This window comes from Podarcis liolepis (assembly GCF_965112155.1).
Source record: "Podarcis liolepis genome assembly, chromosome: 8".
In the NCBI taxonomy this organism is placed as follows: domain Eukaryota; kingdom Metazoa; phylum Chordata; class Lepidosauria; order Squamata; family Lacertidae; genus Podarcis; species Podarcis liolepis.
This window is the reverse complement of record NC_139560.1, coordinates 83,166,104-83,191,133: the sequence shown is the minus strand read 5'-3', so window position 1 is coordinate 83,191,133 and position 25,030 is coordinate 83,166,104. Positions and strand designations below refer to the sequence as shown.

The window sequence follows — 25,030 nt, the reverse complement described above, 5'->3', positions numbered from 1 at the left end:
CCCGGAGCCGCGGCAAGGGTGTTAAAGAGCCACATGCGGCTCCGGAGCCGCGGGTTGCAGACCCCTGTCCTAGAGCAAAGCACCATTTATCCAGCCTGGAGTCAAGAAGAAAAAGAGAGATTGTCTAATGGGGAGGAGGAGAGTCCCTGCAGCCTTTTGCTCCTTCTTTGGGTTTTGGGACTCCAGCAAGCAAAGAACCGTAGCTCTGGGCAGAGTTAAGGGGAAGGGGAGATGAAGGAAGCAGCAACAGCACCAGATCCGGAACCCTGTACAGTGGTGCCTCGCAAGACGAAAAGAATCCATTCTGTGATTCTCTTCGTCTAGCGGTTTTTTCGTCTTGCGAAGCAAGCCCATTGACGGATTAGCGGATTAGCGCTATTAGCGGCTTTTAGCGGCTTATCAGCTTATCGGATCAGCTGATAAGCGGCTTAGCGGCTTAGAAGAAAGGGGGGGAACCAGCAGGAACTCGCAAGACATTGTTGTCTTGCGAAGCAAGCCCATAGGAGATTCGTTTTGCGAATCACCTCCAAAACGGGAAACCCTTTCGTCTAGCGAGTTTTCCGTCTTGCGAGGCATTCGTCATGCGGGGCACCACTGTACTTGGGAGTGGGTGGCGGGGCCATATTCAGCCCACAGGGCAGGGGAAGCAGCAGCAACAACTGTGGCTGGCAGAGTTGCAAGGCCGCCTTGCCTTTGCTGCAAAAGGAACCGCTGCCTTTGAGGAGCAGGTGGTCTAAGCAGGTTGTCAGCTGAGAACTCCCAAGCAGGGCATCCCCTGGGTCCCTCCTTCTACAATTGGGTGAGCAGCATGTGTGTGTGTCTCTCTCTCTCTGTTTGTGTGTGTGTAAGAGAGGAAATGGCGAGGATTTCTCCATCCCATAATCTACACACCACACATTTTAGGCAGTTTGCAAAAAGGGATGGAGAAGTACCATATTTTGCGCCCCATAGGACGCTCCAGCCCATAGGACGCACCTAGTTTTTTGGGGGGGAAATAAAGAAAAAAAAATTTATTTCCCCCCCAGGTGCGGGGCTGGAAGAACCAGGTCGGGGAACAGTGGGAAGGCATGCTCTGCCTCCCCGCTGTCCCCGAGCTTGTGGGGCTGGCGATGGGGAGAAGTGCGCTGATCCCGGGACGGCAGGCAGCTCTGCGCGGCCATCTGGAGCGGGGCGGGGCTTCGCCCCCGGCTCCCGGTGGCCGCGCAGAGCTGTGCTGAGCCGGGGACTGCAGGCAGCTCTGCGCAACCCTCGGAGCAGGTCTCCCGAGGGTTGCGCAGAGCTTCCTGAAGCCTGGAAAGCGAGAGGGGTCGGTGCGCACCGACCCCTCTCGCTCTCCAGGCTTCAGCGAAAGCCTGCATTCGCCCCATAGGACGCACCCAGATTTCCCCTTCATTTTTGGAGGGGAAAAAGTGCGTCCTATAGGGCGAAAAATACGGTATTTATTTCATCATTTACCGCATTTCTCTTCCAAGGATATCAAGGTGGTTGGTCAGATGGTTCTCCTCCTCCCCATTTCCTCTTCACAACAACCCTCTGAGGGAGGTTAGGCTGAGAGATGGCGAGTACAGTCATACCTTGGGTTACAGATGCTTCAGGTTGCGGTTTTTTTGGGTTACGGGCCGCCGAAACCCGGAAGTACTGGAACGGGTTACTTCTGGGTTTCGGTGGTCGCGCATGTGCAGAAGCGCTAAATCGCACTTTGCACATGCGCAGAAGTGCCAAATCGCAACCCGTGTGTGCCCAGACGCGCCGCTGCGGGTTGCGAACACTGCGGGTTGCGAATGTGCATCCTGCATGGATCACGTTCGCAACCTGAGTTTCCACTGTACAGTGGTACCTCAGTTTAAGTACTTAATTCATTCCAGAGGTCCGTACTTAACCTGAAACTGTTCTTAACCTGAAGCACCACTTTAGCTAATGGGGCCTCCTGCTGCTGCCGCGCCACAGGAGCCTGATTCCTGTTCTCATCCTGAAGCAAAGTTCTTAACCTGAAGCACTATTTCTGGGTTAGCAGAGTCTGTAACCTGAAGCGTATGTGACCTGAAGCGTATGTAACCTGAGGTACCACTGTATCTCCAAAGTCACCCGGTGAATTTAATGGCTGAGTGGGGAATTGAACCCTGTGATCTCCCAGATCCCTAGTCCATCATTCTCATCTGTTCTGTAGATGAATGAGCCAGTGGAGGTTTTTTTGCAGCTTTTGAATAGTTTGGAATCGTTTTCTGAAAGAAAGAGCAAGCTGTTTCTGAAGAGAGCCAAAGTCCATCTTGGACACAGCAAAGGCATATGCTTATGTAGGAATCTGCTTCTCCGACTGAACAGGTCCACCTTGGGGTTGTGGTGCAGCTGGATGGCGAGTTTGAAGTTTAATGGGTCAGATCCTGAGGCAAGAAGTGCTTTGTTCCCCACCCCACTAGATGGGTAGATTGAATGCCCACCGGCAGTGGACTCTCAGTGATTCACGTTGAAGAAAATTGGAAAAAATTTAAAGATTATTTACAGAAATATTGTAAAATTAATGAATGTTAGAAAAACGTTGGAATGAAGTTACATGGCTTTAGTAGAAATGTTATAAGGAATTAAGTATAAATAGATTAATAGAGTACTAAAGGAAAAAATAAGGTTAATATGAGTTAAGATAATTATAGGATAGAAAACAGAGGTAGATGGAAAGGAATTGCTGAAATAATTAACAGAAGTGGAATACAAAAAGGGAGGTGTGAGGAGGTCGAGGAAATAAGTGAATGAACGATGGGATAATGAAATTTGATTTATTTTATTGTTGTTGCATTGTTTTGTTAGTTTAATGTATTGTATGTGTTTTTTCTTTTTTTTAGTGTTTAAATTTTTTGGAAAAGTAATAAATATTATTTTTTTAAAAAAATAGATGGGTAGATTGAATGCCCACTGGCAGTGGACTCTCAGTGATTCACATTGAATTTGGGGAGGTGGCTAAACATTTACTGTCCCGTCATTCTAGTTCGATTTAGGTAAAAAGTAATGCGAAGAGAGCTGCTCTTTTGTTCTTACGGTTTCTGATACACAGAATTAGGAGTGGGTTGCTGAGAGTCTCCTCTGTTTAACTTCTAATTCAGAACTACCCCAGCGCAGGGATTCTGGCACAAAGCATCTGTTGCTGTTTCTGAATCCGCGGGACCTTGAAGCTTAGAGGAGGAGAGGGCAGAACAAAATATTTGAAAATTGTTGTATTACACCATTACCTAATATCAATTACAAAATGCCCAAAGCTCATCACTTGAAGAAATCTTTACTAATCAACATGTCCTTAGAAAACAGACAGGTCAAGTGCTACCTGAGTATTGCTGGGTAACAGACTTGACATTTTTCTTCGTCTTGTGGCAGTTAAGGAGAGAAATGCTTAAAATACCATTTAAGTTGCTCCCTGTAGCGTAATTACAGCCTTTTCAGTAAGTGAAGTAATTTTTAAATTATAGATTAGTCCAGTCATTTAATTTGATGGGAACAATTGTGGTTAATTTTACAATTCCTTATGCTACCAAAACAGTGACAAAAATGGTTTTGTATCCGCCTACCTTTGCTCTAAAATGTCTATTAAAACAGGTGGTTGGTTGTGTGTTGTTGTTTTTCAAATTAGGAAAAGTCAAAACTTACTTTTGTTGAACAAACTTCTTAAGAAAGATTACTTGATCTGGGAACACAGATCAAAAAAGTGAGGCAGAGCCTGCATCTCATTCTGCTATTATAGACTTGAGAACGTGCAAGTGAAGCCATCTTGGAAATTTTGAAACGCTTTAACAAAAGGACTTGTGGAATGTGTGTGTTTGCAGGAAGCCGTGTAGCACCTCCTATCGAAGACAAACGCTGAGTGGTAACCCTTCTATTTGCCAATCTTATTTATTTATAAAAGTATTAATATATCACAAACTCATCTAGAAGACATCTAGATGGTATGCAGCCTATATAAAAAGGTAAAGGTACCCCTGCCCGTACGGGCCAGTCGTGTCTGACTCTAGGGTTGTGCGCCCATCTCACTTAAGAGGCCAGGGGCCAGCGCTGTCCGCAGACACTTCCGGGTCACGTGGCCAGCGTGACAAGCTGCATCTGGCGAGCCAGCGCAGCACACGGAACGCCGTTTACCTTCCCGCTAGTAAGCGGTCCCTATTTTATCTACTTGGACCCGGGGTGCTTTCGAACTGCTAGGTTGGCAGGCGCTGGGACCGAGCGACGGGAGCGCACCCCGCCGCGGGGATTCGAACCGCCGACCATGCGATCGGCAAGCCCTAGGCGCTGAGGTTTTACCCACAGCGCCACCCGCGTCCCCATGCAGCCTATATAAAACTACAATAACCATAAAAGCAGAAAATGGGATAAGGAACTAGCCAGTTACATAAAATTCAACTGACTTAAAAGGTCTTTTGCAGTCAGGTGTACAGGTGATCTATCCATAGTAGGCAAAAGTCAACAAGAACTACAAATAGGCTGTCAAATCTGCAGTTTTGTAATGCTTATTGTAGTTCTGGTTTCAGTAGTGTTGAAAACTCTTCATAATCGATGAATCCAATGCATATAGGTGTTTTTAAATCAATATGTTAATAGATTATCTGTTGTGGAATATCCTTTTCTAAATGCTGTTTGTTCATTGGGTTGATATTCATCTAATTCTTATTAATTTCTTGGTTAGTGATTATTTTGGTTAGCAATTTGTGTATATGCAACAAGAGGCTTATTCTTCTAGAGTCATTGGAGACTGAGCGCTTCTCTTTTGCACACAATCAGGAGCTATTGCATTTTCTCCCCCTGGTTTCTCCCTGGTCTTCAAACAATGTGTGTGCGCACACTTGAGACTCCCACCTCCTGTTGTTTTCCTCCTCCCTCCCTAGCAAAATCTGCTTTTAGATGCTACCAGTGTCTGTTCAGTGAGTCAACTAATGGCAGGTGCCTCCTTTGTAGGCTGAATGTTCGAAAGAATAGGCTACGAATTTGCCGTGTCTATTTTACTCTTCAGGAATCAATTGCAGCAGGAACGGTAACCTCGTGAGGTGAAGGTGATACTGAAATGAAACTATTGTTCCCGTTCCGAATTGCCATCTGCTTCTCTTATGGTACATTGAATTTCTGTTCTGCGTCTCGATTTAATTACAGTACATTTAACACAAACATGGCCTGGTTCAAGCAGATATTGTAGGCTTTTACACCCTGAAGCATCTCTACCTGCCCTGTAGCACAGCCTAATGCTTTCCCAACTCCTTGCACATGTGATGGCATGGGAATCCGATTCAGAGGCTGAACCGGAGGAACCGCAGCCTGCAAAGGAGTCCCCGCCTCCAGGGCTGGCTGAGCTGGGGCAGGATCTTGATTCTGAAGCGCCTGCACCTGTGCCGGATCCTCAGGAGCAGGCACCAGGTGATTCCACTCTGGCTCCAGAGGTGATTGAGGACACAGTGCCTACAGGTGCGCCTCTCCCAGCCCTGTCAGGGGAAGGTGAGTCTTCCCCTGGGCCCAGTAACCCTCCAGCCTCTCCTGAGCTGCAGAGGCTCATGGCAGAGAGGCGGAGGGAACGAAGTTCTCTCAGGAGGAGTGCTCGCTTTAAGGCCAGGGGAGGCGAGTCACCTGTGGGCCAGGACCACCCCAGGCCTCAGAGGAGATAAAGGCCAGTCAGCCAAATCCCAGGTTGCAGGAGCAACATCATTGGAAACCTGTTCCTGCCAGCACCCAGACCTGCTCTTCTGGAGTTCCTGACCACGCCCGGCTCCGCCCTTGTCGGACAGCCTCCAGACCCTTGACCCAGGACCGGACTCAGACCACGCCGCACGGTAAACCCCCCCCCCCGGGACCAGCACAGCACATTTGCAGACAGTTGTGAACGGGATCCGTTCCTGAGGCCTGTTCACAACGTGAAAAGCCCACAACCTGAAGCGCCATATCTGCGCAGGTGCACCATGCGATTTGGCATTTGTGCGCATGCACGAAGCGCGATTTAGCGCTGCGGCGCATGCGCGAGCGGTAAAACCCAGGAGTAACCCTTTCTGGTACTTCCAGATCACCACCTGAAAAAACGTAACATGAAGCAAATGTAACATGAGGTATGACTACAAGCACCGGCAGAGGAAGGGGTGGGGGGGCAGGCTGCCCCGGGTGCCATCAATGAGGGGGGTGACAAAATGCAACTCAACGCTGCCTGTGGAACTGAGCACAGTTGAGTTGCATCATGATGCGTCCCCTTCCCAGCGATCAGCCAGGCTCTCCCTGCATGTCTCGTCCATGTCCCGCCTTTGCCTCATGAGCAGCAGCACAGCTTTGAGCATAGCTGTCAACCGTCCCTTATTTGGCGGGAAACTCCCTTATCCCAGCGCCGTGTCCCGCTGCTGCCCCTTATTGATGATGTCCCTTAAATTTCCCGGGTTTCAAAGGAAGCAGCTCCTCTCCCTCCCTCTCTGCTGTCCAGGGAGGAGGGAGGCTCCAGCTGTGTTGCTTGGCTGTGTTGCTCACCCAATAAGGAGTCTAAGAATGACTGGGGGCGGAGCTTGCATGCTTTGTGCTGATCAAATTGGCCGCGTTGCCTGGGGGAGGGAGAGGAGCTGCTTCCTTTGAAACCTGGGAAATTTAAGGACCTTTGCTCAGCGCTTCCCAGCGGAGAGGTGACGGTGGTTTTCCTTGCTGCATCCCCTTTGCCGGATTGCTGCGCTGTGGGAACCACCGCTTGAGGCTTCGTTTGGCTGCTGGTTGACTAAAATCCCTTATTTTGGCTGCCGGTCCCTTATTTTCGAATCTGTAAGTTGACAGCTATGGCTTTGAGTGCGGCCGCACGCACTAAGGGGGTGACATTCAGCATGCCGCCTGCCCATGACTCCCAAGCCTACCCCAAGCTGTCGGTGGAAGGTGGGGAGCTGTGCTGCTTTGCTGGTGGCTTTCCCCTCTTCCCCCTTCGTTTTGACAGCCTGGGGGAGGCTTGAGAGTCGCAGGTAGGCGGCGCGCTGTTGCCCCCGCACTCCTGGGCTGCTGGAGGAGGGCAGGGCACGGCTTTATTTGACGGGGGAAGGAGGGAGGGGGAAGAGGCGGGATCTACATCGATAGCTGCCTGCGTGGGAGGAAGGGGGAATTTCAATGTGGGAGGGTGACAAAAAAAAATCTGCACCGGGTACCACCTGACCTTGCTACGCCACTGTGTACAAGGGTCTGAATCAGTGGATTCAGAGAGCCCTGTTGGGATGGCCCTTTTAGTTTGTCAGCAGATTCTGCCCAAGGGCAACTTCTGTTTGTGATTCAGAAGCGAGAAGCACATTTTGGGGAAAAAGACTGCGCATGTACAGAAGACTATTCGTGTACAGCGAGAATTACCATAGAGCAGCAGCACATAGCGAGCAGCAGCACATAGCGAGCATCAAGCACAGGACTAGCCTAACTTAAAGCATATGAAAACCTCAGCTGCATAGCTAGACTACGCAAAGTCTGATTAGCTAAGTCTGGCTACCATTTGGAGGTGTGCCTACATAATAGTACAGGAAGAAACAAAGGCTAAGAGGGTAAAGCTAAGCCCTCCCGTTGGTGTGCCCTCATCTCACCAGTGTGCCCAACTTTGGCTCATGGGATGCCAGGCAAAGGCAGCCTGCAAGAGGCCCTGTAACAGCAGCCTGAGCAAACTGTAGAATGAAAAGTATCGTATTTTTCGCTCTATAGGACGCACCAGATGATAGGACGCACCTAGTTTTTTGGGGGAGGAAATAAGGGGGGGGGATTCTGAATCCCAGAAGCCAGAACAGCAAGAGGGATCTGGCTTCTGGGATAGCCTCTTGCTATTCTGGCTTCTGGGATACCCACTGGGATAGCTGGTCTAGCTTTGCGCGAAGCCTCAGCAGGGCAAGGGGAGCCTTCATCCCCGTGCCCTGCGGAGGCTTCTGGGACAGCCGGCGAAGCAGCGCTCCCTCTCCCTGTTCTGGCTTAGCCGTGCAGCCTGCATTCGCTCCATAAGATGCACACACATTTTCCCTTACTTTTTAGAAGGGAAAAAGTGCGTCTTATAGAGAAAAATACGGTAGCGATTTTTTTTTTTAAAACCACAGATTTTGTCTGAGAAGACAGAAGCTTTGCACGCTTATGTAAAAGGCATTCCAAGAAGATAAGCAGTGAGCTACTGCGATCTTTGCAGCTGGGTTGCTTGCCATTGGCAGCTGAGAAATGCCTTTTTATGTTAGCTAGACAATTGCTCTTGGGAGATGCCTCTGTGGCAGAAAGTGAGAAGGTGCTGCAGGGAACACATAACAGGATCCTTCATGTGATATGCAGATCCGGCTGCTGAGTAAACACTTCGCAGGAGAGACAGCAAGAGGTACCTTAAATCACTGAATAAAGTTCCAGAGATATTTTTTATATATATATAAAAAATCATACCCAGGAATAGGAAAAATACAGGCAACTCGTGAGTCCCTCCTCTCCGTTTTTAAACTGTTTTAAGTTTTAGCCTAAGCTTTTAACTGGGATTCATTGTTGGATGACTTATCCTTTACTTCAGCTAATTTTCTCTGTGATGGATAAACATTGCTGTGTTTTCTTTTATTTTGCTTTGTTTCTGGAGCATTCAGAAGAATTTTGAGAAATAAAAAGGACTCCTTCGCTCAGGACAGAAAAGTGAGATCTGAGGCAGTTGTGAAATTTGACCTAGTACTTAGAGCACAGTAACATCCAGATCTCAGGGTTGTAGACTTGTTTTTGTAAAAAAGAAAAAGGCAGTGAAAATATATATGAAAATTTACTATTTTGAGCTTCACTACAAACTCGAAAACATTTGACAGTAACATGTAGAGTTCTACTTAATTTATTCATCCTGATTCAGGTATGTGCTACTGATCACGCAAGTATGCACTACTGCAAGTCCTGCATTGCAGAGTATAATGCCCCCGTGCATTCCTTAATTTTTTAAAAATGCGAATCAACCACATTTCAAATAGAGTATGCATTCTTAAAGAGAGAGAGAATGTAAGTATGCTTGCCCTTACCTGGCCCAGTGGTGTTGCGGACTGGTGCTTCCAGCCCAACACAACCCAATGATGGGTGCCCCTTTGGGCAGCAGCCACCATCTATCAGAGAACAGAGTGGTACTATTAGTATTGTTACTATTACTATTATTAATCTGGCCTAGGAAGGCATCGTCCAAGCCTTCAGTCTGTCTTGGAGGTCTATAGCAGACCCTCACAGTAAGGTCTCTGTAGTTTCCCTCTCGTATAATTTTTACCTATATACTCTTGATCTGCCTTCCATGTTCCAGATCTTGGATCTCTTCACAAGTGTATTCATCCTTTACATATAGTGCGACTCCTCCTCCTTTCCTGTTTGATCTATTCCTTTTGAACATTCCAGTCATGAGTTTCATCTCACTAGTTTTCAGTAATGTCTACTAGATCATATTTGCCATCCTGTATTAAAAGCTCTAATTTGTCTTGCTTGTTTCCCATTCTCTGTGCATTAGTATAGAGACAACTGAAACCATGAGTCATTCTTTCCAGCTGCTTCCTTTTTGTAGTTTCCTACCTAGCAGGTTTCTGGAGCACCACCTCAGTTTTCTGTGCATCAGTGAAGTTCTTATCCTCAGTACCAGGTTTTCCCATGCCTCCTTACCCCCTAGGATTCAGTTTAAAGCTCTCCTGATCAGGTTTGTGAGACTCATAGCAAACACAGTATTGTCACCCACTGTGAGGTGCAACCCATCTCCTACCAGGAGTCCTTCCTTTCCCTTCTGTTTTTTAACAGAGGCTTTTGTATGTATTGTATTTGGAACTCTAAAGAGAGAAACCAAAATGTTTATTTAATATTCAAAAGGAATCAAAACATAAATACAGCCACTGGTGATGCAAAATGATACAACTATTTTCTCCAACAGGTGACAATAACCACCTGACGGTTCTTCTATTCCAGTGCTATGTTTTCTGCAGTCATGTTTATTCATAGCTGTTCCATCCAGAATTTCCACCTCTGGATTGGGACCCATGGCAATAAGTAAGATAAACATGTGAATGCCATCCTTGGGCACAGCATTGCTTCCAGTGGCCTGTTTATCTGGTGCACAAGTAAAACTGGATTGTGGCAAGTGCGTTCTGTTTGTTTTGTGGCAAATCAGGGTATTTGACATGCTTGGCTTGCGTTACATTAGTTACTGTAGATATGCCATTAGCCCAGAATTTTTGAAATCTTGATGGAAAACATACATGTAAAGAGACACAAATGTACACGGCAAAGCCCCTGGTGGTTTCTATTCCAAAATTACTGTTTCAAGAGAGTTTGGGGTGAGTGGGGGAAATGTGTTTTTCTCTCTGGGTTCTGTTCAGACTTCTTGTGTGTTAAATGAGAAAACAGTATAATTTATTCAATGAGCATCCTTTACCTTCAAGATTGGAGAGTGATACACATTTTAGAACCAACTTCTAGGCAGAATGAAAAATGGAGACATAGTTGTTGAGATATGGTGGCATTTTGTGTATGTGCAACGACGGGATCTGCTTTTTTTTTTATCACCAGCACAGCGACCAGCAGGCTTGCAAACCTACTTCCCTCTGGGTGATGATTTTGTACTGCATATGCTTTTGTTATCACTATACTGGACTTCCATAATGCATCATGTAATGGAATTCCAAATTGTGCTATTTTTAGATGCAGGTTTAGTCTGACTGCAGCTGCCAGCATGATAAAATAAAAATAAAAAGAGCCGCACATTTGACACATGTTGAGCGCATCCACCAATTAACAGTGGACAGGATTTAGTTTAAAATAGTGCTGGAATAATATTTAAAGGAGCACTCAAGGCAGCAGCTATTTTATCTTGCAGGTTGCTGTTTTGAGACTTTTTATGTCTTCCTGTGTTCTGCTTCTTGAAGGAAGTTTGACTTACATCTACATTATCAGTGCTCTATTCAGAAACTGGGGCAGTCATACGGCTTTGCTGGAATTGAGAATAACACATCAACACATAACTTGCTGAGAACTAAATTGCTATTTTGTCTCTGGAATTATGAACACTCTCTATAGATTGTGTGTACCTGTTGCCTACACTACAATATTGGCAAAAACTGTATAGCCCTGTGCTTTGCTAGGCCATCGGGGGTAGGTTGAGCTTGCGCGAGTCATAATGGTAATGATTCTCTGGCAAATTGATGCATGCTACTTGCAAATGGAACATGGTTAGAAGCTATTTCCCTGGGGATGCCATGATGGACCAAAACTGCTTTCAGCTTTGCCACTTCCAATCTGAATCTCATCCCTCAAGGGCCAATAATAAGGTGAGTGGAGACCCAAAGATTGGCTCTTTCCTAGATCAAAGATGCTGTTAGGTGGTGAGTTAAGGGAGCCAGAGCTTCAGGATGTTTGCACTGGGCTCCAGATCAATCCTCTCATCTCCCATTCTGCATTTATATACTTTGTTTAACAGGGCAGGTGGGTGCTATACAAAGCCACTTGCCATCTTAATTTGCCCAGAGGTACTTCGTTTAGATTTAGTATGTACATAAGCAGCAGTTGTTGCCGATAGATTACAGGCGGGACAGAGGCCCCAATCCACATATCCTATACTGGCCCCAGAAAATCTTGTTGATACCTCAGCAAGCTGCCAGCAAGAGCCAGTTTCTTTTTCTTTTAATTTCTGAAAGCCTGAACTAAATTGGTGGCTGAAATTTTGTTCATGGTCCTGTGACCAGAATCATTTGAGTACCCGTCAATGTCCTCACCCTGGAAAACTCGGAATATTCCCTTTTCACTTTATTAAGGAGACTTTCTGGTTTCACACTGGGCTTGCCAGCTCTCAACCAAGAGCTCAAAAGTGTGGCCACCTGCCGGTCTTCTGGCCTGTTGAAGTAATACGGAGGTGGATAAGTGAATTGGGCCACCGAGGCCTTAGCTTGTGGTTGTCAGCTGACGCAGCCCCATTGAGTCTTCGTTTCATCCCGAGAGCTTTGGTTGAAGCCTTTGCTGTCTATAAAAACCAGCAAGGTAAAAGCTGTGAACTGCGCCGCATTTCTAGCTACAGGCCAAATGCTTTATTCATAATGCTGCAGCACGTTTGTTTAAAGAGTAACTAACACGCTGTTTGTGACTCTTGTCCTAAAACAGAACATGCTGTTGGCTTATGGTGGTTACATTCTACAGTGTGTTCCCCTTGCAGGCATGCTGATGCAGATTAAATTTTCTGCCACAAAGAGGAATATAGGTACCTAATTTACAAAGGTTTGCCATTCTTTACTTCAAGGCTGACCACTCACCTTTGCTAGGGATCATTTACCCTAAGCCCAGACATCAGCTCACCAGCGACTGGGGACACATTGACTCGGCTGGGTTGTAATTTTGAATCTTGCTCTTTCCCTAACAATAGGATCTGTACAGCACAAATTTAGGTAAGCATGACATTACACATGTGCAGAATGTCATTATCTCCATACTGAAGATCATCTGTTACTCTCTGCACATCTGTGGTCCGAGAAAGAGCTTCTGCGTAAGAGAATTCAAGTACGATTTTCAGACAAGATTGACTCTGTCCCTCTTATTTAGAAAAAAACGCCCATTTATGTTTAGTGGCACTTACTCCCAAGAAAGTGTGCATAGAATTGGTTGGTGGATGATTAAAAAAAAGCTTGATGCCCCCACCACAAACCTAGCCTTTGGTCCTGAAGCAAAAACCAGTGGGACTGATAAATAAAAAATACAAAAATAACCCAATGGCAGGATTACGTTTGCAGGACAGCACTCTGAAAGTAGGACCTCTAAGGCTGCAATCTTCAGTATGCATGTGAGACCAAATTCAACATAATGGAGCTTACCACGGAGTCAATACATACAGGGATTGGGCTGAACTTTCCAGCAAAAGATCGGCTTGCTTAATTATTCCATTGAAATCAACAGGAGTTGAAATGCTTTAATTGATATCAAGGTCACCTCTTTTTCTGCCCCAGCCCTGTAAGTTTGACTCTGGGGAGATTCAAAGGCATCTATGTGAGCAAATGCAGCCTCACTGACTTCGTTTAGGCTGCAGGTGAAGAATGTGTGTGGATCTGGTTTTTTACTGAAATGGTGCATTTGAGGAGACACTTGAAGGAAAAGAAAAATGTGTAACAGTAGCTGCAAGTTGGTATTTTGGAGAATGGAGTGAAAAATAAATAAATCTTCTCCTGAATTGAACTTCCAAGAATATCCATCCGCTTTCTTTTGACAGAATGGAGATGAGAATCCCTTTGAGGATGTAGATCCACTGATCCCAATCCACTTCTATCAAACCGATCTTGTTGCTTTTAAAAAGCCCTGCTATAGAGTGGGACTTGCAGCCAGGGCCGTCTTAAGCGTATCCGGCACCGTGGTGCAAAGATCCCTCCGGCGCGCCCCCTTGGCAACTCCCAAACAAGGGAGGGGGCGGTGGAAAATGTCCTCAGCCTCCCCCACCACCCTGATCCCCAGCATGGTGGCAGCGATCAAGCAGGAAAACGTGCTGGTGGGCATGCTCTCCAGCGTTGGGGCACCCAGGAAGGCTGCGCGCCGCCTTTTGCCAGGAAGCAGGAGAAGGACAACAACGACCGGGAGCAGGGCTGACTTTAGAAGATGCCGAGGCTTGGGAGGGAAGCAGCTTCCATTCTAAGCCTCTGTGGGGATTGCTCTCTGCCTACGGAGGCTTGGGAAGGAAGCTGCACGCCTGCCAGCCATATAGTTGGTGGGGCGCAGCTGGCGTGAGTGCAGGGAAAGGGGAGGCTGCTGGCAAAGCAGCTCCCCCACTGGCTAGGGTGCCCCTGAGAGGGCGGTGCCCTGGCGCGATACACCACTAAGACCAATGGGAAAGACAGCTCTGCTTGCAGCCAAATCCTATGAATGCTTACCCAACTGCAAGTCCTACTGAGTTGAAAGGGATTTGCAGCCTGATCCTGTGCAGGCTTACTCGGAAGTGAGTTCAAAGGGATTGCAGCTTGATCCTAGTTCAACTCCACACTGTTTCACAGGTCCCTTCCACTGCTGCCTCCTCCTGCCCCCCATTAACCGCTGCTCCGGAGGAAGGAGAGCTCAGAGCCTGGTCTGCCGCCCCTCTCTGATCTGCCGCTGAAGTGTCCGCCTCAGCCAGGCACATGGTACAGCCGGCTCTGCACCCCACTGTTTCTTCCAGGGCTTAAGATTTGCCAGGCTCAGTAGTAAGGCTGGATGAGACCCAGCTGAGCAGGGATGGGGGAGCTACACCAGTTTTAAATGCAGTGGGGCTTATTACTGGATGCAGATGCCCGGGACTGCTCTGTGCAGGTTTTTATGCAATACAGATATCATTACAATGCCAGCATATTCAAAAAGAAACTGGCCATCGGTCAATTGTGTGGCATCCCTTCCTCAACTCTAAAGGATGTTAAAAGTTATCCCAAGGTGGTTTTCCCTGCCTCCCCCCCTTTACTGTGCTTAGCAGGCAACAGTTTTCTTCAAGCTTTCAGTATCAATTAATATTTAACTTTTTAAGAAAATTCATTTGTAGCCTCAAGTCCGCCCATCCAGTGTAAGCCAGCTCGCTAAGGTGGCTGTGCAGGTGCTGATAAGACGTAAACGGCTGAGAGGTTGCTCAGCCCAGAGGCTGCGCATTAAACGAGTTATTATATAGCACTATTTGTTCTGTTCTCAGGCAGCAAAGCAGGGTGGTGTGGGGGTTGTTGCCTTAACATCCTTTCTGATGCCTTCGAAAGGTGCGTGGTCAAAACTGCTCTGGAGACCCAACTTGCACTGGAAGGTGGATTGCCCACCACAATCTGCCTTGAAGAGATATTTTAAAGCAGTATTTAAATTGTTGTTTTTCTTTTTCTTCCAGAGCATACCCATTCCAGGGATGAAGAGCGCTTACATTTCAGGATGTTAAAACAATAGCAGGTGAAGAAGTGAAAGTGGAACAAGCTGAAGAAAACCTTCTAGAACCATGGCCACAGGTGAATGCCTCCATGTGATCATCAGTGGTGTTTTGTGTCTGATTTTATTCATTGCCTCAGCGCTGGATTTCAGCGTTTCTGCTCTTAATCAGAATGTGGTATCTCCCTGAGATTTGCTATCTTGACCTGGCTCTTTCTTCCTGGCACCTTGCTAATGTCTTTATTTTGGTGCGAAACTGAAAAGCATTCTAAATTGGTTATTCTTGCAAATGCATCAATGTCCTTGGGAATTTGTTTCCATAGGAACCTTTGCCCTTATTGGATTAGGTTTCTTTGTGCACTGGTTTTGTTGGTTGGCTGCTGTGCTGCAAGTTTCCCCACAGATGATCAGGAGAGAATGACTAACAAGAAGTCCTAAAAGCCCTACGCTGCAGCAATCGGACAGATTATTATTTTTGTGTTTTTTTGCTAATTTGCAGCTTGTCATCCTTGCTTCTTTGATTATGAACTAAGAAGGTGTTTTTACCCCCTCCTGCAGCAGCAGATGGTGTGGGCAGCATAGCTATAGATACCTCGCAACTTAACATGTCAGTCACTGAACCAGCAGCCTGGGCAACTGCAATGAATAACCTGGGGATGGTTCCAGTGGGACTGGCTGGACAACAGCTGGTGACGGGTAAGATTTTCATTGAGATCTGTTGCACTGCTTTATGGATTTTTTTAGAACCCTAAGATAAATGTCTAATTGTTTTCTGAAGGTGCATGCTTCTTTTTTCAGTGTGCTTCTGGAACACTCCCCCCCCCCCAGGCATAGGTTCCCTTTCTTAATATTGTGAAGAAAGTGTTTAATCTCTTGGTATTAACAGCCATCTAATCCATGAGACATCTTAAAGTTGGTGGAAGCTGACAAAAGCCCTTGGGGAAATTTGAATCTTTTAAAGCCTCCAAATAATCTCTAAGACCTGTTCTGCATTGAATCCGAAAGAGAAGCCTCATAACAGATATATTTAACATTTTTGAAAGCTGTTTCCCCACCCCCACATGGAAGCCTTTGCTAATATTCTGCCAGGGAGCAGCATGGGAAATTGGCTAAAAGCTTCTGCCGAGAGAGGATGAGCATTGTTAGGCTGACACAAGAAAGTACAGCTATAAATAGAGACGTTATAAAAATCTGAATCTCAGATACCTGCCTACACCATCAGGTGAGTGGACCTGAGAAAGAAACCCTTTTCTTATTCACTCTTCACTGAGACCTTTTTCATCACACGGTAGCCTCTGTAGCTTGACATTCCACTAGTGTCTTCTGCAGGAAACACGAGGGAGGTTGAAATCTCTTGACCTACAGTGGTCCCATGATGGGTTCCTGCCGCACCCACTTCTCCCTGCACACATTCCTGTACTTGGCATTGCACACGTCCCCTTTATACTTCGTGCATTTACTGCAATACACCTTGGCTCTTTAACATTCCCAGACTGCATGACTTCAGTTGTGAAGTGCTTTTGAGTTTCCAGTAAAGGGCAGAGATTGGGGAACAATCAGAAGAAAGATTTTCATTTCTGGCTCTCTGACTGCTTATGAATGGGTTTGGGTTCGCTGGGAGAAGAATGAGAAGATCAGCTTCTTGCGCCCCTAGCATCTCCAAGTTACAAAGCTCTTGGGTACCAGGCCTGGGAAAACACTCCTGTCTTAACACTTTCATAGAATCATAGAATTGTAGAGTTGGGGTCACCTACTGTTGATGGCCATCCAACCTCTGCTTAGATACCTCCAATAAAGGAGAGTCCACACCCTCCCAAGGAAGACGGTTCCACTGTTGTGGCGTTTGCCCATTCTTTTGGAAATGTCTGTACAGGGGGAGAGAAAGGGTTAATTAGGTAGACCAATAGAAAAACCCAGAGGTGGAGCCTACCTGTTTTAAAAAAGGCTTAGCCAGAGGTTTAGACAGTTGGGGGGAAAGCAGTTGGGAAAGCAGTTGGAAGACAGATGGAAATAGAGAGACAGTTAGTGCAGGTGGTTCTTGTGTGAGGGGAGGTAGAAGTGTTGGAGACAGGATAAAATAAGACTAAGCGGGTAAAGGGTAACAGCGTTTCGAATGCATTTAAAGTTTATTTGTGTTTGCAATAAACTACAATCTTCGTTGTTAACTTGAGAACCAGACTGAGACTGAGTGTTTTACCGGGGAGAACCTGGTTGGTGGCAGGGGATTAGTGGTGTACAGGTCAATAGTCCGTGAAACGACCGGGGGCTCCATATGACTGTCAAACAGCTCTTACTGTCAGAAAGTACGTCCTGATGTTTAATCGAAATCTCCCTTCTAGCCTTTGGAGCAGGAGAAAACAAGCTTGCTCCCTCTACCATGTGACAGCCCTAGAGATATTTGAAGATGGTTATCCTATCTCCTCTCAGTCTCCTCTTCTCCAGGCTAAACGTACCCAGCTCCCTCAACTGCTCCTGATGAGGTTTAGATTCCAGAGCCTTGGTCATCTTTTGGTTGCCCTCCTCTGCACATATTCCAGCTTGTCAACATCCTTCTTAAATTGCGGTGCCCGGAACAGGACACAATACTCCAGGTGTGGTCAGAACCAAGGCAGAACAGAATTGCTGGGGAAACCCAGCCAGATGGGTGGTGGGGTATAAATAATAAAATCATTGTCATTATCATCATTACAGTAGTGCCCTGCAAGACGAATGCCTCGCAAGACGGAAAACCCGCTAGACGAAAGGGTTTTCTGTTTTGGAGGTGCTTCGCAAAACGAATTTCCTATGGGCTTGCTTCGCAAGACGAGAATGTCTTGCGAGTTCCTGCGGGGTTTTTTCCTCCCCCCCCCTTTTCCCCAAGCCGCTAAGCCGCTTATCAGCTGATCCTAAGCCGCTAAGCCACTTAACAGCTGATCCGCTAAGCTGCTTATCAGCTGATCCGCTAAGCCGCTTAACAGCTGATCCGCTAAGCCGCTTATCAGCTGATCCGCTAAGCCGCTTAACAGCTGATCCGCTAAGCTGCTAATCAGCTGATCCGCTAAGCCGCTAAACCGCTTATCAGCTGATCCGCTAAGCCCGCTAAGCCGCTAATAGCACTAAGCCGCTAATGGGCTTGCTTCGCAAGACGAAAAAACCGCAAGACGAAGAGACTCGCGGAACGGATTCTTTTCGTCTTGCGATGCACCACTGTACTTCCTCTCTTATCCAGAAATCCAGAAGTACAATATCTTATCCAGAAGTCCCCACAGTTGATTGTTCATGCTAAGCTATGGTTTAGCTTAGACTTAAATTCAAACAAGTCGATGCATAAGGTTTATTTTTAAGAGTAGACTGATATAGCCAGTTGTACTAATGTTGCCAAAGGGGAGACCAGAGAAGGAAATATTTTCAAATGGGTTGCTTCCAAGATTCTGCTTTAACAGTTGCTTGGATTTGTTGCTCTGGAATTATTGTTATTTATTTATAAAATAGCTGCGTATCGCTGTTCATAAAAGATATCAGAGCTGTTTACAACAATCGTACATAAAACCCTATGATAAAAATGATATAAAAAATTAAGAACAGAGATCAACTATTACAGAAGGATATTTTCTTCATTGGTACCACAGAAAGGTTTTCAATAGGCGCTTAAAGATTCGAACAGAAGGTGCCTGATGAATCTCTATTGGCAGAGCATTCCACAGGATTGGGCCAATGGCACTAAAGGCTCAGTTTCTTTTACTTTTTTATTGAAAAGAAAATTACAAACTGAACACCCGCCTCCCTCTCCCCTCCCACAACCCAAAGGCATAGCTCAGATGCAAACAATAATAGTTTCTACAAGCACTAAAGTGAGGAGAGACTGAGTGTTGCTCATATAGAAAAATGCTAATATAACCAGGTATTATAAAAAGTACCGTATTTTTTGCACCATAACACTCACTTTTTTCCTCCTAAAAAGTAAGGGGAAATGTCTGTGTGTGTTATGGAGGGAATGCCTATGGGGGGGGGGTGACATGCCTACGGATTTTCCTCCTCTAAAAACTATGTGCGTGTTATGGTCGGGTGCGTGTTATAGTGCGAAAAATACGGTAGCTTAGTTTCTTGTTCCTGTCGTATGAGTCTTGCCATCTTGAAAGATGAGCTTCTGCAGATGACCTCCACATTCGAGCCGAGATATAATGGTTCAGGTGTTCCCTAAGGTACCCTGGACCTAAGTTGTGCAGGAATTTGTCTATTAATACAAAGACCTGGAACCTGACTCAGTATTAGATGAGCAGCCGGTACAAAAGTTTTAACTGTTGTGTCACACTTTGCCAGCCCCCATCAGCATTCTGCATCAACTGGAGCCTCTGAACCAGGCCCAAGGGCAGCCCCACATAGAAACCGTGGCAGTAATCGAAGCTTGGGGCATAGCTGTCAACCATCCCTTATTGGGCGGGAAACTCCCTTATCCCAGTGCCGTGTCCCACTGCTGGCCCTTATTGATGATGTCCCTTAAATTTCCCGGGTTTCAAAGGAAGCAGCTCCTCTCCCTCCCTCCCTGCCGGCCAGGGAGGAGGGAGGCTCCAACTGTGTTGCTTGGCTGCGTTGCTCACCCAATAAGGAGTCTAAGAACGACTGGGTGGTGGAGCTTGCATGCCTTCTGCCAATCAAATCGGCTGCGTTGCCTGGGGACTCGCCTTTGCTCAGCACTTCCCAGCGGAGAGGTGACGATGATTTTCCTTGCTGCACGCCCTTTGCCAGTTTGCTGCGCTGTGGGAACCACCACTTGAGGCTTCGTTTGGCTGCTGGCTCGGGAGCTGGTTGACTAAAATCCCTTATTTTAGCTGCTGGTCCCTTATTTTCAAGGCTGCTGGTCCCTTATTTTCAAATCTGTAAGTTGACAGCTATGGCTTGGGGTTCCCGATGCATGGACTGCAGTGGTCAGGCTGTTCAACCTATCTGAGAAAGAATGGACTCCTGAAATTTTATTTGCTGGTCTTTTAGGGTTGTATCCAATTAATTCGTTGCACTTGCAGAATGACTTTCTTTTGTGTGGCAGAAGTTCTTCTGGCCTTGCACACCCCCAAATCTGTCCTGGGGTTTCCCCCAACTCTCCAAAGTTTGATGTTTGCAGCGAGAATGTGAGGAGAAGAGAAAGGGAAGTTGTCTTGTGCAAACACAAGTCATTCTGCGAGAACCATGTCTTTATTAGATTCAGCCACTAATTTTTTTTCAGTTCAGGGTGTTTGATTCAGTAATAATTTAAGTGCTATATTTTGAAAGTAACAATCCAGAAGTGAGCACGGTGTGGTGATTATAATACATGTCCCATTCAAAAATTAATGTTTCATGATATTGAAATTCTTGACCCTGGGTCTGGGATTTATTGCTAGTTAATTGTAGACAGTGGGTTAGTTTGTGCAATTGTCTAGTTCTCGATGAGTCGATAAATTTGTTTCTGGGCAGAACCACTTCAGGCATGGGTGTAGCCAGGATTTTTGTTTGGGGAGGCAGGCTGTTTGTTAGAGGGGGCAGGCCTTCTGTGGGGGTGAGGTTACTTATTGGGGGGAGATACACCCCTGCCCCCCTTGGCTACACCCATGACTTCAGGTGAGGGCTCACTCGAACGTTTTCTCCCTGGATACTATTCTATTTGTCCACCTAAAAACTATTAAAATAATATCAAGTTAAAAGCACAGGAAATGGGGCAGCTAAGGCTGTTCAGTAAGTAACTGAAACAGCGTGTGTGGTGAAAAGTTGAGAGGCACAAGCAATGTTAGAATTCCTGCTCCATGATTGCAGTCATGGGATTGTTGTCTGTCACATGACAGTGTATGTTTTGACTCCACAGAGTGGGAAGTGACAGAGACAGGATGTTTGCGTTACTGTGTTCCATGAAGTGGGACTATTGTCCTTTATTCTTTCTCTTTGCTATCTAATGCTAGAGAGAGAGGGAGCCATGTTGCAGTGCTCCGTGTGTGTTTATATGTAAATAAAGTAGATTAGCCAAAATGCTGAGTTGCTGAGGTCTGTTACGCATGATGCGCAAACTCTGTGGATCCCTAAGTGTGCCGGTTTCTGTTGGCATCGGTCACTGTGGTGTTCAGACTGAAGAAAGCTTTTGAAGCTCCTGAACGATCAGCCAGGAGGGAGGGAACATGCCAGTCGGGCATGTGTCTCTGTCAGGGTCCTACTCGAGTGTAGCAAAAGGCATGTTCCTGAAGTTCCAAACATGGTCTGGTGTTCTATCCAAACTAAGTCTTCAAGAATTAGAGGATGAGGCAAACGAAGACCACTTTAGAGAAAAATTGGTGTGTTCGAACCCTTGATGCCACACACATGCAGACTCAAATCCTTAAAAAGCCATTCAGCCAGAAGGGCTTTGAAAGTGTTTATTGCAGCTGATCACCTGGTTCCATAAGGTAACAACATATGGTGGTCAAAATAAAAAAATTCCTTCCAGTAGCACCTTAAAGACGAACTAAGTTAGTTCTTGGTATGAGCTTTCGTGTGTATCTGAAGAAGTGTGCATGCACACGAAAGCTCATACCAAGAACTAACTTAGTTGGTCTTTAAGGTGCTACTGGAAGGAATTTTTTTATTTTGACTATGGCAGACCAACACGGCTACCTATCTGTAACTGGAACATATGGTGGTGTAAAATTGTGCCCATATCATGATACCCAGCTAAGTCATACTCTGAGTAGATCCATTAAAATCAATTTTATAGGACAAAATAAACTCTAACACCACATACCTAATGTCTGGAATGATGGCTGTCACCTCTTCTGTAGTCATAATTCGCAATGAGGATTAAAATCCCCACTTCATCCATAAATAGTCATTAAAAGGAACCCCTGCCTGCCCTGTATGATCACGTATTAGGGGATAATTCTTCTGTGTTACATGATTTCCACCCATTTGGATGTACATTTAAAGTTTTTGTCTGCCAGCCTCTGTCGATGCAGCAGTAGCTTGATCACTTTATAGCCTACAAGGGAAACTCTCTGAACAATGGAAAGGCTTTAAAATGGCGTGCAACTTCTGGTTTGTTTTTCTATAGCCCTCTTGGGACATAGTTTGCTTGGCCTTGATGGCGAATCAATTTCCAGCACTGCTAGCCTTCCAGGACTCAAAGTACCCTATATAATTCCTTATTTATTAGTGCTGTAAAATTGGATTTTACATCTAAGCAAATGTCAAGGTTTTAAATGGTAGCAAAGTTTCCGATTGTATAGAATCTCTTTTGCTATTTGCTCTGTCAGTTGCTTTCTTCTTTATGTTGCGTACCCTCTGAAGTTGCCACACATTTAGTAATCAGTGTATGCAGTTTAATGCTAGAATATGATTTAGACCAGTGTTCCCCAACCCCCGGGCCGCGGCCCGGTGCTGGTCCGTGGATCAATCGGCACTGGGCCGCCCGAGGAACTTCAAATCATTTCACTGTGGTGGGCGGCTGAGGCACAGAGCATCGCGCCCTCTCAAGCCCGCCCATTGTGTGACAATAGCTAATGAAAATTCGCTATTGTTACACTGATGCTCCTCCTGGCCAATCAGGGAGCGGGTCCATGGGGTCACGAAGAGTCGGACACGACTAAACAACAACAACAAGATGAAGTTTTATTAAATGGAGATTAATGAGCCTAAGTTACCTATGTCCATTAATTTCCGTGTGTCTACTCTGAGTAGGACTAGTGTTAGCTACAACCCTAGCTTACACACAGTTTGATGTTGTTGTTCTAAATTAACTTCAGTGGCTGAAACATTTTCTGGCAGGTGGCCGTCTGCCATGGCTGTTTTAGCATTCCTGCATTCCATGGGGTTTGACTAGATGACTCTCAAGTCCCCTTCCAAATCTGCAATTCTGTGAATGATCGAAGTAATAAAAAATATTTGACACGCATTTTTGTTAAATATCAGGATTTGTTTCCTTAGGCTTCATAGTTGTATAGGCTTCATCTGGCATTCAGCTGAACACGTGAACAAAGTGTGGGCCAGGGCAAGGGTCAGTGCCAGACTTACATATAAGCTAAACAAGCTATAGTTTCAGGCCCCACTCTCTTGGGGGGCCCCAAAAAAATTAAAGGGGGAAAACCACTGGATGTACATTTCCAAAATATAAGATAAAAAACAAATAAAATAAAACCTACATACAGCAACAGTATTTTGTGTTGTGATGGCTCCTATGATGTAAGTAATGGACCCCGCCTGCTCCCCTGCTCCCTATAATATCACTGGTTTGCTTATTTCTATATATAGGGTGCCTACATTCTGCAGGGACTGGTTGCATGGCAACACGTACAAATGGCTTTAGATACCAATTAGGTCCATAAATTCCCATATAGCATATATTCAACACAGAAAACAGCGGGAATTTGTTGTTGACAAAGGACAGCTGGACATAAAAAGGGCCCCATTACCTTCAGTAGCTTGGGGCCTCATCAAACCTAAAGCCGGCCCTGGCAAGGGTAGATACCCAAATCCTGCCCTCCATGTTCTCTTCCATGCCATGCCCCTCCCCATGATGCACATGGAAGGTCTGTAAGCAGCTTCGCTTTGTGTTTGCCTGAGCGGAAGTGGACCAGCTTTACCTGCTGAGGTTCATTTGAGCACATCATTGGATAACGCAAGGCCAAGAAGAAGAAGGCAAAGAAGGAACTTCTTTGTTGTGAGGTCTTCTCCAGAGAGGTCTATTGTAGCCCAACACTATGGGTCTTTTGGAGATATATTAAGATGGTTCTGTTGCGAAGCTGGTTTAATAATTTGTGTAGAAAAGCAGGTGCTGACCAGTGTTTTTCGATAGCAATTTATACATCCATGAGGAAAGTCTTCTAACCCAACAGCAGCTGAAACCCAATTTGGATTATATCAACCTCTCTCCCAAATCTGTCCTAGTGAAAACTGCCGAGACGTCGTTGCTCCTAGATTATTCACATGGTTTCCTGCTCGTTTTTTGCTTGAAAATGGCTTTTTAAAATAAGCAAATATCCTTATATACTTGCAACAAATGGCACACACGTGCTTCACTGGAACGGAATCATCAAATCCTTTGAACTCTAATGATGTTACTCTTGTTTCCTGTACTTCTAATTCTGTTTCAGCAATGTCATCTGAGTTTTTGTTTGGCCTCCCACTCATTTGTATACATTATGTGAGGAACAAAAGGAACCCTCCAAAGCATTTTTATTTCACTTGTAATCCTATTACAGTTGGGAAATGGCTATCCTTTGTTTGCCTCTTCCTGGAGTGCAGATCCACTCTACAGAGCTGAGGAGAACATGTGTTTTTGGGTGTCACAGTCACAGTATGAAAACTTTGTTTGGTTTTTCCATAATCAAAAGAACTGGTTTTTAAAAAGCATGTGCTGGCTCTTTAACCTCTTCCCAAGATGGAAGAAACGAACTTGCTGTTTATACAAATATGAAGTTTAAAGCCACAAAAGAGCAAGCAGATTCTCTGATTTAATAGCAGCCAGGAGGGACTCTAGCAATGCTCAAGGGTTTTGCTATGTCTCTTGGGGGGGTTTCCTTACTGTTATCTTGGAAGCAGCAGAGCCCATCTGCCAGGGCACAACAAACAGCTTTTGAACCCTTTTCTCTCTTGCAAAAGGAGCCTGTTACGTGTCGCTGCTGTTTACGTAACGAAAGAGAAGTCAGTTGCGCAGTTCTAACTAGAATCTTCGTTGTAAACCTTTTTGTCGCTCTTGCAGAGACCCTGGTGGCCAAGCCATTTGCTCCAGGATTCCCTCAAACTACTACACTACTCTCTGCCCACCCCTCACCCCTGTAGCAAGAGGAGTACATTTACTCAGCTCATTGGTTGCTAAGTGCAGAAAATAGAATCAATTTCTGAGCTCTGTACTAAGAAAGACATTTGCTGGGTGGGTTGTGTATGTCTGTCTGTGCTTTCTCTCAGTTCCACTTCAAAGACTCGAGTGCTGAAGGAAGCACAGTCTGTTAAGACACTGATGTTACCTGTGTGAAACCTTGCTCAGAAATTTTATTATTTATTATTTGTTTACGAATGAATGAATGAATGAATGATAGCAGGGACATAGAAGTCCTGTTCTAGCAATAGGGGAACTTATTATAGGGGAACTTACTATTTTCACCTCTGTGAAAATAGAATTCTTGGTTGCATTATTTATTAATGTTAATATTATTATTTATTAAATTACTCTACACCCATCCTTCCTCCAAGGATCACAGGGCGGATAACAATAGAAAAACACAAAAATATATACAGT

At 45.6% G+C, this 25,030-nt stretch overlaps 1 protein-coding gene across 8 annotated transcripts in view; it reads left to right on the top strand.

The window, feature by feature from the left end:
* ENOX1 (ecto-NOX disulfide-thiol exchanger 1) overlaps positions 1-25,030 on the top strand; it is a 279,910-nt gene that overhangs the window by 153,187 nt on the left and 101,693 nt on the right. For 4 of the 8 annotated variants that reach the window (XM_083519375.1, XM_083519381.1, XM_083519382.1 and 1 more), the window contains 2 exons: positions 14,786-14,900; positions 15,379-15,516. In XM_083519375.1, coding sequence (XP_083375501.1) covers positions 14,891-14,900; positions 15,379-15,516 — 148 coding nt within the window. In that variant the 5' untranslated portion in view covers positions 14,786-14,890. The remainder of the gene's footprint in view (positions 1-14,785; positions 14,901-15,378; positions 15,517-25,030) is intronic. The other 4 variants (XM_083519378.1, XM_083519377.1, XM_083519380.1 and 1 more) reach the window with 2 other exon arrangements.